The sequence below is a fragment of the Lepidochelys olivacea genome (genome assembly GCF_965140295.1).
Source record: "Lepidochelys olivacea isolate rLepOli2 genome assembly, chromosome: 6".
Classification (NCBI taxonomy): domain Eukaryota; kingdom Metazoa; phylum Chordata; order Testudines; family Cheloniidae; genus Lepidochelys; species Lepidochelys olivacea.
The window spans coordinates 54,551,949-54,566,486 of record NC_140416.1 but is presented as its reverse complement, the minus strand read 5'-3'; the positions used below and the strand labels follow the sequence as shown (position 1 = coordinate 54,566,486).

The following is a 14,538-nucleotide window of genomic DNA, read 5'->3' as shown; positions in this document are numbered from 1 at the left end:
TGTTCTTTTTGTCTTTCAGAAAATCAGGAAAAGCTGACGCCAGCTGAAGAGCAACCCAATACCATAAATCTACTGTCACAATAGAAATTTTGTTTTGTGTTCTATGTTTTGTCTCATGTTTTATCTTGTTGCTAGCACTGTTGTGTGTTTAAAAAAAAAATACTGCAAACCTGCAGGTACTTAAAAATAAATTAAGCTCTCTGTCGCAGCTACAGGACAGCCTGACTCAAAACCAAGTACATGCCAATGTAGACTTGGTCCAAATTGGTCTAGGTAACTTAAAAGCCCGCTGGAATCTTTGACAATGGCTTAATACTACCACATGGCTAATGCATAAGAAAAAATTTAAAAATAGGAAACTACATAGCCATAGCTATGGGATGCACTGAAATGCAGATACTTGCCCTAGCTACTTTGGAACACAAAATGTTCTGGGTCATATTGGAAAATATTAAGGGTTTGATGCATTTGTTAAAACAAAGAAAGAGATCATTGTTTGACACTTATCAATATGAATGGCTGCAATACGTTTCCAGTATTGTAAAACCAGAGGTGTTAATGGGAGAAATTGTTGTCAAAATTGCACACCAACAGTCCCTGGAGGCAAAGGTATTGAAGGTTACACATGGGACTGTTAGGTGAGAAAAATTAAATATGAAGCAGTTATGCCAACCGAACCAAAGTCAGGCCAATAAAGGTTGCTGGGAAAGTCCCTGAATGAGATAAGTAGAATGAAAGAATACTTGTTTAAGTTGCAGGGAGTAAGAAAAAAGGGGAGGCCTGCATTCCTGCATTTTTGTACCAGATGTTATGGGAACTATCTTGTTGAGATACGGAGGCGCTGATTTCCACTCCTTGTTTTTGTGTTATGCCTGTTCTTAACTCCTTGTCTCCTGGTTAACACCCATACCGATAAGAAAGTTAGTGAAGGACTGTGATTTGCTAAAAGTTATCTACAATAAGGGGGTAGAAGTGCATGCATAATAGAGGATTTTAACAAACATAGGGGAGGGGTGGGCTGCTTTATGAATAAATCTGTGACGTGACCGAACTGTCTATAAAAACCTATTAGTTTTACTTAAAGGCTGCTGGTTCTCTTTGGAGACGGGCTGCTCTCTATTCTTGTGTGCACTCTTCAATAAAGAGCTGTGTGTTTGGACCTTGCTGGTGTTGCCTGTCTGTCTCCGGTCAGACAATGAACCGTGCCGTCTGGGGTTCGAGTCCTCGACAATTTGGCGACTCCACCAGGACCCGTCTGACTCTCTGGTGCGGGGTCAGACTCTTAAGCAACGCAGCGCGCATCCTCCGGTTTCGAGGAGCCTTGCTAGTGATCTGATCCCTGCGTCGGCGATAAGGCGTGTTCTGTGAACCAGCAGGAGCCCATAGAAATCCAGCAACATCCACCTAACCGTTGAGTAGGCTCCAGATCCAGGTCTTTGGGGTTCGAGTCCCTAGAGAAGGTCTTCAGGGTTTGAGTCCCTGGAGAGGTAAGCGATTGCTTGATACTAAGAGTCGAGGATTGTGGGTTTGAGTCCTCTTTCCACATAGGATGGGACAATTTGGCAGTAAATGCCCGGGGGACGCCCCGTTCAATCTCTGAGTATCAAAGATTGGAAGGGAATCTCTGGAACTACTGGGTTAACTAAATCAAAAATGAATAATTTATGTCAGGTTCAATGGCCAGCTTTCACCACTCATTTGTCCCCGACTAAAGATTGGCCAGCCTGCAGAACTTTTTCCGCAGACAGGATGGATTCCTTAAGAGATACTTTGGTCGATTTTAGACCGGGACAAATGGATTATTTGTTTGTATGGTATAATTATAAGCCAAAAGAAGGACGTCCTCTTTCCTTCTCCTTTTCTTATTAATCTCAGGGGTCTCTAGCCCCGTTTGTGCTATGCCTGCTTCTGCCCCTCCTCCGGCTTACCCTCGGCTTTCTGACCTATGCCCAGGACCAGTTGCAAGCCTTAAGACAGGACTTCCAGGCAGAAAAGGAAGCACGGGCTAAGCAAGTATCAGTCCTTTAGAGACTTGTCAAAATTTAACCATTTGTGCTCAGCATATGCCGTAACAACAGTGTGTCTGCCATAAGAGGAAATTAAATAGTTAAACCGCCAATTGGCCGTGCTTTCTGTCCAGGTGACAAGCCTCATGGAGGAGTACTGGGGGGGGGGGGGAGGACTCAGGTAGCCCTTGTGAGTGAGAAAATTTAAGAGCAGAGACCAGGAGGGCTGGGGGCCCATTAAGAAGCCCATCCTCCTTGTTAAATTGGTAGTGGAACAAAGCTGGTGCTCATGGAAGGGACAGTTCAGAGAGAAAAACAGAATCGGGTCCAAGCAGGCAGGCAACAGATAGAGAGATTAGAAAACAGGTTGGAAACTTGGAGGGCATAGTGAAAAAAGAGGAATAAATAATTACAGGAATGGGAAACGTAAATCCGAGAATAATAATTGGAATGGTAAAATCTGAGTTGATTGGGGTGTCATTTTGGAAAATAAGCAAGTGATTTAAGGAAAGAAAGCGAGAAGTTAACTCTGTAGTTGCTGGAGGGAATTATCAGTTGAAGTTTGTAAAAATGCTAAAGAAAAAGAAATTTTGGTTTCTTTGCAGCCATTCTGAAGGGAAAATGGGCCTTTTTTTCAAAGAAATGTCTGTAAATAAATCCAGGCAAAGAGACTATGTAATTGAAATAATTTGCCTATGAAAAATTTAGTCAAATTAGCTAAAAGAACATAAGGGGTTTTATTGGAACTTAACCGCCCAAATGTATAAAGGAATGTAAATATATAATGCTACTTAATTAAGATCCTATTAGACTCTAAGGGGCTACAATAGTTGGTTGTTTTCCTTTTTAGAGCTGTGTGTTGTGAAAACAGGAGTTAAAAGTAAAAGGCAATCAAAAGTCTGGTAAAGTTTATTGTGCCCTTTTTAAAGTAAAAATCTTTAAGCTGTGGATCCAAGAGCAAGCCAAAAAGCATTTGTTTTAATGTAAATTACCTAACTGATAAGGTAAAAGCCACTGAAACCTGGGCTGGCTATAAAACAAATACAAGAAAATATGGGTAATTCCTCTGTTTTGCCTGCAATTAACAAGGGTATTTGTATAAAAAGAAAATATTTTAAGCAATGACTGACTGCCAAGAAGGGGTAGATCTATGCTCTTTTTGTCTTTCAGAAAATCAGAGAAAACTGATGCCAGCTGAAAAGCAATTCAACATATCATGAATTTACTGGCACAATAGGAATTATTTTCTGTGTTCTATGTCCTGTCTTGTGGTGTTTGTCTTGTGGCCAGAATTGCTGTGTTTAATTTTTCATAGGACAGTTTAGTTTAAAACTAAATAGAAGGGTTAAATCAAAATGCAGATACTTGTTTTATTCAACTTGAAATACAAAGTGTTTGGATAATATCAGAAAAATGTGATCTACTAAAGTTTAATACATTTGCTTAAGTAAGGAAAAAAAATTTCATTGTCCAGATCTTTTAATTAAAAAAAGAAATTGTTGTTAAAATTCACACACCAACAGTCTTTGGAAGCAAGGACATGAAAGGTTAACCCACTCCCCATATTATACATGGGATCCTTCTGGCTACCTCTGATTTCTAGCCAGAGGGCTGGGGAGGAAGGAAAGCTATTGAACACCAGAGGTTGTACCAAGTGGACTCCTCAAAAGTGGGTGTGCTTGTCCTGGCTTGTTGCTCCAAAGCTCTGTAATGAAGTCATTTTCCTCGAAGGGTGTATGTGGTATACATTGAACAATAAGACTAAAGTGCTGTATAATGGGCAATGTATATGTGTTCATTTTTGAACAAAGGTGTGTGAGTGGAAAGTGAAAGTTTCCTTTGCAGGTTAATAGAAGCCAAAAAGGAGAGAAGAAAAAGAACGGAGGACGTTCTAATTCAATGCTGTAGCTGGCAGGCTCAGTCCAAAGATAAGATGCTGGCCTACCCAAGGATACTACTCACAGCTAGGATTTGGCTGACAGCCAAGAAAGAGGGGGGCTTGAATGTGCCCAGGCAGCTGTGAGATCTGTAAAACACTGCCAGACATTTAATGAAATGTGTTAGGTCTCTGTATTTACAGGTGAAAGAAGTCCTGCTCCAAGGATCCTGAGCAAATCTGCCATTTGTTAAAACCGGGGGACTGGGTCTACATAAAGGTCCATCAACGAAAGACTACTCTGGCTCCATGCTGGAAAGGCCCTTATTAAGTCCTGCTAACTACCAACATCGCTGTGAAGTGCCAAGGACTGACTGCCTGGACCCATGCTTCTTATTGCAAAAAGACCCCTCCACCTCAAGATGACTTCACTTCGACCACTGATCAGCCTGTCCCTCCTTCTGGGTTTTTTCCTTTCCTCCTTTTGGACAGCAGGGGAAAGGACAAGGTGATGTACTCGTAACCTCTCCCTTGTCCACTGACAGAGCTAACCTGTATAGCACCGCTAGGGAACCTGATCTGGAGAAAGCTTCCCCAGAAGCAGACGGCATCGGACTTCGAGGGACCTACGCACGTTCACCCCACCGTGAACCGGGTAAATCAGAAGCAGACTATATCTGTGCTCAAGACAAATGAACCGCTATCCCTTTGGGCAACCTGAAGCTCCAGCTGTAGCTAAAAAAACCTTGAGTTGGTGATGCCCTCTCAGGAAAGGTTGGCCCTGCTCTCTAAGCTGTGTTCTTGTGTTTTTTAATCTGTTTGTTATCTTTCTTTTTTGGTGGTACGGGGAGTTGAGACTATAAAATCACACAGCTCTAATACATTTATTCGTCTTGCCCATGAAATGAAAGCTCGATCGAATGCCAGCCCTACAAAACACTTCATGCTGGGTGTGTTCATTAATGCCAGCTAATAGCCACAAAGGTCTTCCCATGGTTTCTATTCCCCTTAGTTTAGCGAATATGACCTGGACCCCATCCTGGAAGGATTCTACAAATAATTTAAATATTACCTGGGCTGATACCGGCATCTCTGAAAGCAGGTATCTCATAGTTTGGAAATAGGTTGGTCAATGGTGCCTCTTAAGAAAAGGAAAAAATAGCTTTGGGTAATAGTAAGTGCAAAGCCTACTTTAATGGCACTCATTTTGGGAGTAAGAGAGGTCCTAATATCTCTCTCCTGGATGGGGCAACCTCTTGCACCTCCGCGTGGTATAGATTCGCAGGTAACAAGTGCAATCTGCATGGAGAAAAACATTCTTTGTACGAAGGTCATAAGTTGATTGAGCATTACGTTATAAATTGCACGCTTGGGTAAAACCTGCCAACTCCATACTATGTGTGTATGTTCCTCTAATGCTTCCGCGGCTAAATTCTCCCTCCTCCCATCTTGGACCGGATGGTACAAACTTATTAATAATACCTGGTCCAAAGTCACTCCTACCCTTTTCGGAGTATACTGGGTGTGTGGTAACAAGGCATATCTAGCCCTCCCTCCTTCCTGGAGCAGATCCTGCTACTTGGCTTGGTTAGAGCCACCTGTAGTATATCGCACATGTCTCTCTAAAGGAAAAATTAGGAATGTAAGAGGTGCTGAAGAAGATGCAAATGACTCTCGCCCCCTTACTTGGTGTGCCCTAAATGACTGGACGGGTGCATGTGCGGGGTTTGTCTTTTCCTATGAAGGTGCCACTTGGCATATTGGGGAAGGAGTCATGAGACTTCAGGGAGTGTTGGAAATAATGGCCAATACTACTGCCGATGCCTTAGTCTTTTTTGTTTGGATGCCAAATCTACCAAGGCAGATGGTTCTTCAAAATCGCTTGGCATTAGATATTTTGCTGGCCTCCCAGGAAGGAATATGTGCATTAATTGGGCAAGAATGCTGTGTGTATGTTCCAGATGTTTATAATGCCACCTGGGAAAGAGCAAACCACCTTATGCAAGTTGCAAAGGACCATAAAGGAGAGCTTTCAAGTCCACTCATGGTGAAGTAATTTGTTCAATTGGGTTCCAGACATAGATGGCTGGTTACATAACTTGCTTTGTAGTGCCATTGTAATTGTTTGTGGCCTAATAGTTTTGTATGTTATGTTAAGATGTGGATGTTGGCTGGGTACCAAGCTGTGCCCTACCAACCAGTGATTGGTCCCCAGTCACTACTTACAGAGGCCAGTATGTCCCAAGAGTTCCCCTATGGCATTCTGGGGACAAAGGGGGGACTGTTAGGTGAGAAAAATTAAATATGAAGCAGTTATGCCAACCGAACCAAAGTCAGACCAATAAAGGCTGCTGGGAAAGTCCCTGAACAAGATAAGTAGAATGAAAGAATACTTGTTTAAGTTGCAGGGAATAAGAAAAAAGGGGAGGCCTGCATTTTTGTACCAGATGTTCTGGGAACTGTCTTGTTGAGATACGGAGGCGCTGATTTCCACTCCTTGTTTTTGTGTTATGCCTATTCTTAACTCCTTGTCTCCTGGTTAACACCCATACCGATAAGAAAGTTAGCGAAGGACTGTGAATTGCTAAAAGTTATCTACAATAAGGGGGTAGAAGTGCATGCATAATAGAGAAAGAGGATTTTAACAAACATGGGGGGGGGGTGGGCTCCTTTATGAATAAATCTGTGACGTGACCGAACTGTCTATAAAAACCTATTAGTTTTACTTAGAGGCTGCTGGTTCTCTTTGGAGACGGGCTGCTCTCTATTCTTGTGTGCACTCTTCAATAAAGAGCTTTGTGTTCGGACCTTGCTGGTGTTCCTGTCTGTCTCCAGTCAGACAACGAACCGTGCTGTCTGGGATTTGAGTCCTCGACAGGATCCTTCTGGCTACCCTGAACCTCAAGCCAGTGGGCTGGGGAGGGAGGGAAGCTATTGGACACTAGAAGTTGTACTGAATGGACTCCTCAAAAGTGGGTGTGCCTCACCTTGCCTGTTGCCCCAGAACCTTGTAGTAAAGATACATCACTAGGATCATGTATGTGGGATGAATTGGAATCACAAACTCAAATTGCCTCACAGTACCTTCTCTTGAATGGGCTACACAGAAAGTGACACTGATGATTATAAATCTTAGTGTCAAAAGGGGGATTATGTTGGATCATATTAAAGAAGTTCTGTATTAAAATCACAAATGAGTTTGATACCCTGGAATTTTAACTATGGGGAATTACTAATTAAGAGGTCTCTTGGTTTTTGGTACTGTTTCTCTCCCTCTCTGTGTGAAACTTGCAAGCTGCTAATTGTGTTACTACATTCTAAGACAGAGTCTGTTCTCAAAGCAATTCTTTGTAACAACAACTACTCACACACAGAGAGACTCAAAGCAATACTCTGTAACAACAGAAACAGCACCCAGAGACTCCCTACCCTTTTGTTGTATCCATCTCGCTTTGTTAACAATTGTGATTAAAATAGAGATAGAGGATGTATGTGGATGGATGCTTGGTGTGGATAATAACTGAATGATCAGGGAGGGGCCAGCCTAAGAGAATCCAGAGTCCATTGGCTGAAGAAGGTGTCAAGTGGAAAAAACCAGAGGACCCCCAGAGGGCAGGGTGGAATCTACCCAACAGCCTCAAGGATGGGAGAACCAAAGAACAAGATAACATCTGGCAGCACGGAACCGTCAGAAATGTGCCATCTGCTGATTGATTCAGCAACAACATGATGAAGCAATTCTCATAGACTGGCATAGGAAGAAATTCCTATAAAAATGGACTCTAGAAAGTGAGAACTTTGGGATCTGATTCTGCAAACCAACTTCCAGGAGCATCAGATGAGAATCTGACAAGGCCCTGCTCCCTCCTCATGTCCAGGCCACCTGGCCAGTGGCTTGGCATGAGCAACTCTAAGGCTGGTAACTATGATAACAACCTTGCAGAACCTGTGTGCGTGTGTATGAATGAATGTGTGAATATATATATGAAATTGAATGGAATGTTATAGCGATAACTAACTGCTTACTATGATTCTTTCTGTATTCACAATACATTTGGCATTTTGCCTTTTCCCTTTCTAATAAGATCCTGCTGGTTTTTATTTTATTGGTATAACAACACCACCAACTAAATCGTCCCATCCAAGGCTTTGTCAAGCTGGGCCTTAAAAACCTCTCAGGAAGGAGATTCTACCACCTCCCTCGGTAACGCATTCCAGTGCTTCACCACCCTCCTAGTGAAATAGTTTTTCCTAATATCCAACCTAGCCCTCCCTGACTGCAACTTGAGACCATTGCTTCTTGTTCTGTCATCTGGTACCACCAAGAACAGCTGAGCTCCAGCCACTTTGGAACTCCCTTTCAGGTAGCTGAAAGCAGCTATCAAATCCTCCCCTCACTCTTCTCATCTGCAGACCTAAATAATCCTAGTTTCCTCAGTCTGTCTTCTTATTGCTTGACCAGTAAGGGGGCCCTATGCTCCTGCTTCAAACTTGGCGTAATAAGAACTTTGGGACCTGACTTGATAGCGATAAGGAGGAAATGATAAAACTGTGATTAATTTTGTTGGGATTTCATATGAGTTGCTTGGTGATACTTTTTCCTGTAGTTGGTTATTGTGATGTTTGGCTGGGGGAACTTCCCTAATGCTTATTCCAGGAACTTAGACTCCAAATTCCTGGTATAACTAACCCACAAGGGGAACTCCTAGGGGAGCTAACCCTATGTTGATTGCCTGCAATGACCAGCTCAAGACTCAAGATGGACAATGGGGAGGCTGAAAAGAGTGGTGGGTCTACACAGGGTCCTGATCAGGAGCCCGTCTGGAAATCCTTTGTGTAGACAAAGCCTAAAGCCTAGCTATTTCTCTCAGGGTTGTGAACAGGTGTAGGCTCTAGCTTTCCCTTCCAGAATGAGTAGTTTGTTAGGTCCTACAGGCTCCCTGCTCACAGAAGAACAGGTCTAAATAGGAGAGGAAACACACTAATTCCAGTTTTATAAGGACAAATAAAATTCCAATATTTTAGATAATACAGAAACATTATTAACAACATGTCAGTTACTAAGAAGGAACAACGATAATACTTACGTCAGATCAAGGACTATGTGGCTAAAAATAGAGAGTCATGGAGCAATAGAGATGAGAGAAAAGAGAGGGAGGGAAGGAAAGAGAATGTAAACCTCAGTGGTGTAGTTACATTGCTTGGGCATGTAATGAAACCCAGCCCTTAAAATTATTATACCAGAATATTAGAGCAGATTGCTCCATACAAACAGATGGTACCAAAAAGAAATTCACTTCTGAGAGATCCATGCTGTAGTATAATAGCAGTTGACACCAGACTTTGGGTCACTGATTAGCCTGGAGTTGTATGTGATTATTTGTAGCAATCAACAAATTGAGTTAACTCATGATGTAACTCCCTTGACTTCAGGGGTGAATCTGACCCATGGTCTGCAACTGGAGTCAATAAAGGTTTATGTATTGCATTCCACAGAATGACAATGGAAAACTCCATGGCAGAACTTCAGATGTCCCTTTCAGACCTCCTTGATGAACACTCAGATGAGTGGTTTCAAAGTAGCAGCCGTGTTAGTCTGTATTCGCAAAAACAAAAGGAGTACTTGTTAGTCTCTAAGGTGCCACAAGTACTCAGATGAGTGACTCATATTCACACTCTACATGGTGGTCTGGTCTTTTGTTTCATATGTTTTGGGCATTTAATAATTTTTGCTTCTGGCTCCCCCAGTCATTTTGTGATGTGCAGCTGCGGAAATGTGGTTTCTGAGTTTGATCTGCAGCAGCTAGCGTGGAGGGTGGCCCTGGGCTTTTCAGCCTCTTGGGAGGCTCACCAACTACTATAGTAGCAAACTGAGGAGCTCTTCCATCCATGTAGCTGTCTACTGCTATGGCTTCTTTGTGTCTGCCCTTCAGTGTTGTATTATGTGCTGTATGGAAAATGCCACAGCATAGGTAACCCTAAACGTCACAGGAATATCCGAATAGGGTTAATGGGGTTTTAGTAAGTTTAAAAGCATGATGTCAAACAGCTCCTGCAAATTCACAAATAGAAAAGTAATTGGATTTGTTCTCACTGCAATGGGAGTTTGCCTGGCAGAGCCAGATCATTCCCCTACCTGGAAATAACCTGCCAACGGGAAGGGAAACAATATGAGATTCTCCAATTTTTCTCTGAAGGACAATCCGAGATGGAGATTGCCCCCATGCAGAAGAATCCAGGGGTCTGGCCCACAAAACTAGAAGATCTTGAGGATCTTCTGGGGTATTGGGCTATTTGTGCAGAGGTTCTGGACTCCCTGTGGTTCTGTCCCAACTCCCTGACGGCATGGCTCCAATTGTGTTTTCATGGGGGAGGGAGAAATGCCCATCTCTCCTAAGGCAAACCCACCCACTCCCTGCCCCTCACTTCTCAGATTCCCAGACACTGCACTGGGGGTGAGGGAATGCTGTGGCAGCTCATGGGATCCTCACAGAGTTAAACTTGAGTCATCTAAAGATTATTTGCTTTTCTTTCATATTGCTGCACTTCCTCTATTTTCTAAATATAAGTATGAAAATAAGTATGAAATGGAAGCTTGCAACTCTGCTGGGAATTCCTGCAGCTTGTTTGTTCTGTGAAAATACATCATATTATCTAAGTTTGGTCCACTTATTAAAAGCAGCAGCTTTCTTATAAAAACATCAAGTAAACTAGCTGGGGCTTTGGGGAACGGAGTTCCAGAACACAGAGGACTTGCTCAGAAATTTGAGGATGAATCTTATTCCACTGTCAGCCCTTTTAGCATTTTTCTATAGCTTTGCACTAGGTAAACCTGTCCAGGTGTGTTCATGCTGCCATGGCAGTTTAGATTTTGCATCCCTGCTGATCGAACTGTCTGTCTGAAAATAAGTTATAATATTTCAGCATAGCACAGAGTTTGTTGTGATTCTACCTAATAACAGTTTTATTTTGATGACATGTGTGCATACTAAAAGATTTACTTTCCTTTTGCAGGTAGCCACAAGAAATAAGGATGTGGGTGAGTTTGATTTTAACTATTCTATAGATACTCAGGGTTCTTACGGATAAAGTTGTCCTTTTTATTCCATACTTTCAAGTACATCAGGCCTGATTTTCCACACTGTTACACAAGGCTTATACTAGCATAACTCCTATCACTTCAAAAGAGCTACCTCCTGATTTATAGTGCTGCAACTGGGAGAATAGGGCACATAGGCTGAAATTTTCAGACCTGGATGCCTTCTAAATCCATATTTAGGTTCCTAAATATAAGTGGTTATGGAGATTTTCCAAGGTGATGAATCACACCTGCAGATCCCGTCGACTTCAATGGGAGTTGGAGTTGCTCAGGACCTCTGCAGGTTAGGCTACGACTATAATTTCAGTGCAATTTTAGGGACTCGGGCTTGAAAATTTTGGCCATATTTTTTGTATCACTTCAAAAATAATCCCTGTGTCAGTACCTAATGGTGGGCCCCGGAAAACAAATCCAATTGTCTCTTTGAAACGCACATTAACTTGATGATTTATGTTGGTATGATAAGGAAATCCTACAGGGTAACAATCATTACCTCAAGGGGTGCTATTTTGCCAATGAATATGACCAGTATAAGAAGAGAGCAGAATCTCTTCAACATTTTTATATCAGTGATCCCAATCCTGGCTGTCTGACACTGGGCCAGATTCAGTCTTGCTGTCAGCAAACTCAGCTCCCTTCAATATCAGTGGTAGATGTGTCTGCTTATGCCAAAGCTGAATTTAGTCTTTTGTGTCTACCTTCTCCTCCAGCCACTCTCCACACTTGGGGGTCACTCATTCACCTGTGCTATCCTTTTTTATCTTTCACTTCTTTCCTGTGTGACATCGTCACTTCTTTGTCCGCACGCACAAAATTACACATGTATTTGGTGCATTAATCAATAGTTATTCTCCATGAGAAACACAGGTTAGGAATAGCAGTGGAGATTTGGAAGTCAGAATTGGGGGGCATATTATGATGTCATGTGATACTTCACAAGTTAACCTGGAGTCTAATTGGGGCACACACTGAATAATCCCCTTAGAGACAGTAGTGTCTCTTGGACAGTTTAGCAGACCTTTCTGGATGCCAGTTAAGACTTCTTTCACTCTGCAAGTCCCAGTGAAGGAGAGCAATGCCTTACATTTCTAAAGCTCCTTCCATGCTGAAGGATCCCAAAGCTCCTTTAGCAAATGTATACGCTGTCATTCACATGATTAAAAGAGTGCAGTGGCCTATAAGTGATCATATTTTCTTCCCTGGAAGTCAGGAAGGCCTGACATGTCCCAGCACGTCATGGTTTATATTAAGAACGGCCATACTGAGTCAGACCAAAGATCCATCTAGCCCAGTATCCTGTCTTCCGACAGCGGCCAATGCCAAGTGCTTCAGAGGGAATGAAGAGAATAGGTAATCATCAAGTGATCCATCCCCTGTTGTCCATTCCCAGCTTTTGGCAAACAGCAGCTAGGGACACCATCCCTGTCCACCCTGGCCAATAGCCATTGATGGACCTATCCTCCATGAACCTATCTAGTTCTTTTTTTTAACCCTGTTATAGTCTTGGCCCTCACAACATCCTCTGGCAAGAAGTTCCACAGGTTGATTGTGCGTTGTGTGAAAAAATACTTCCTTTTGTTTGTTTTAAACCTGCTGCCTATTTTCCACACAAACACATTTACTAATTCTTTTGTAGATTCTTAGGAATAACCTCTCACTAAGGGGATATTTTCTAAGACACAAAGGGCAGTTAGGTGCCTAACACACAATGAAAGTCATTGGGAGTTGGCTGCCAAATTCCCATTTGTGCCTTTGAAAAATCACCTTCTCTCCCATGTCTAGTATGTTCTTTATTCTCTTTATCTGCCTAGATAGTGATACAATTCTGCATGAGGGTGACATTGTCTTGAGAAGGAAACGCAGTGCCATAAACTGTGACAGCAGCTGCTTCTGGCCCAAGTCCCGTGATGGGCTAGTCAGCGTCCCAGTTAATGTTTCTACAGAGTTTTGTAAGTCACTTGTAAATGTACCTGTGAAATTAGCATGGATTTTAACACCAAATTATGAGGATTATTTTACAGTATCTCTGTATCATGTGTCAAAAGTGATTTTAACCCAAGGCAGCCTTTATGACTATTATCCGTCCTATCAGCTGTTCCTAGGACAGTTTGGCTAAAACAGTATATAATTTAGTAAAATGGATATTTAAAGGTGTGGCCAACTGACAGTATTTAGTTACATAAATACCGAAGGATTCATATATGCTAGTCTATATTTACTGACATTTAACAGCTATGGACCAAATAATGTGTCTAATCTGTTACTTCAGTGCATATATTTGTATTCATATATTATTACTTTTAGTAATAAATATTTTGTCCTCACATACTAGTTTTCATGGAAGGATCTCAAAAAGAGCCATACCAACAGTAAAGCCTGATTGTCCCCTCCCATGGGAAATGGTGCAGAAGAGGAGAAGACAAAGCAAATTTCCCTGGAGAGATTTCTTCCTAATTGTTTTGCTGGGGTCAGTGGATCAGGGGGTCAGTCAGTGGTTTTGTGGAACAGGCTGCAGAACAGGTGTCTTAACCTGGAAGATCTTTACAGAAGCTCTGTCTTTGTATGAGCTCTGTGCCCCTTACACCCCTTGATTCTTTTGGAGCAGCACTTTGGGGTCGGGAAGGAATTTTCCTCCAGGGCAGATTGGAAGAGGCCCTTGAGGTTTTTCGCCTTCCTCTGTAGCATGGGGCACGGGTCACTTCCTGGAGGATTCTCTGCTCCTTGAAGGCTTTAACCATGATTTGAGGACTTCAATAGCTCAGACATAGGTGAGAGGTTCATTGCAGGAGTGGGTGGGTGAGATTCTGTGGCCTGCGTTGTGCAGGAGGTCAGACTAGATGATCATAATGGTCCCTTCTGACCTTAGTGAGGTCTATGAATTTATGACCCTTCTTAAAGAGTTATTCTCACTTTCAGGGGAAAAGGCATGGACATTTAACACCGCCTGGGTCTGGGTTAACTCTTCTTGGGAATCACTGTGGTGCCATTTGGGGGGAGGGAGAAGGTGGACAATGTGGGTCCACCTATCCCTACAATGGTCCCACTCATTCCTCATCCCTTTCTTACTTGCATATCCCTGGACCTGCAGAACTCCCTCTTGAGGCAAGGGGCATTAGGGTACACTGATGCAGAGGCATGACTGTGCCCAGTAATTAATTCAGTTTTATAACATCCCTATGGCTAGGTAAGGATTATTTACTGTAATGTTACAGATGGGGAAACTGAGGCACAACATTGTTGTGGGACAAATTTTGAAAAGTGGGCTGTAATTGAGGGGGATGACCTAAGCCAAAAGTTTCAAATATAGTCAAGCACTTAAAGGCATATTTAGACACTGAATAAAGATGCTCTGATTTTCAGGAGTGCTGAACACCTGCTGCTTCATGTGACTTCAGTGGGAGCTGGGGTGTTCAGTATCTGTGATAAACAAGCTGCTTTTATTAGGTGCCTATATATAGTCAGTTGTCTAACTTTACAGCCCCAGCCAGACGGTTTTGGCCTTAACCTCTCTGTTTTAGTTTCTCCATCTGTCTAATGGAGATAATAACACTGACCTA

At 42.5% G+C, this 14,538-nt stretch overlaps 1 protein-coding gene across 6 annotated transcripts in view; it reads left to right on the top strand.

Moving 5' to 3' along the window:
* The first annotated feature begins 1,023 nt into the window (after positions 1-1,023).
* Positions 1,024-14,538, top strand: part of LOC311521660 (embryonic protein UVS.2-like) — a 29,617-nt gene continuing 16,102 nt past the window's right edge. For 2 of the 6 annotated variants that reach the window (XM_084630102.1, XM_084630101.1), the window contains exons 1-3: positions 10,627-10,722; positions 10,897-10,921; positions 12,793-12,930. In XM_084630102.1, coding sequence (XP_084486228.1) covers positions 10,654-10,722; positions 10,897-10,921; positions 12,793-12,930 — 232 coding nt within the window. In that variant the 5' untranslated portion in view covers positions 10,627-10,653. Of the gene's footprint in view, positions 1,488-4,070; positions 4,538-10,626; positions 10,723-10,896; positions 10,922-12,792; positions 12,931-14,538 lie in introns of those variants that run through there. The other 4 variants (XM_084630105.1, XM_084630104.1, XM_084630103.1 and 1 more) reach the window with 4 other exon arrangements.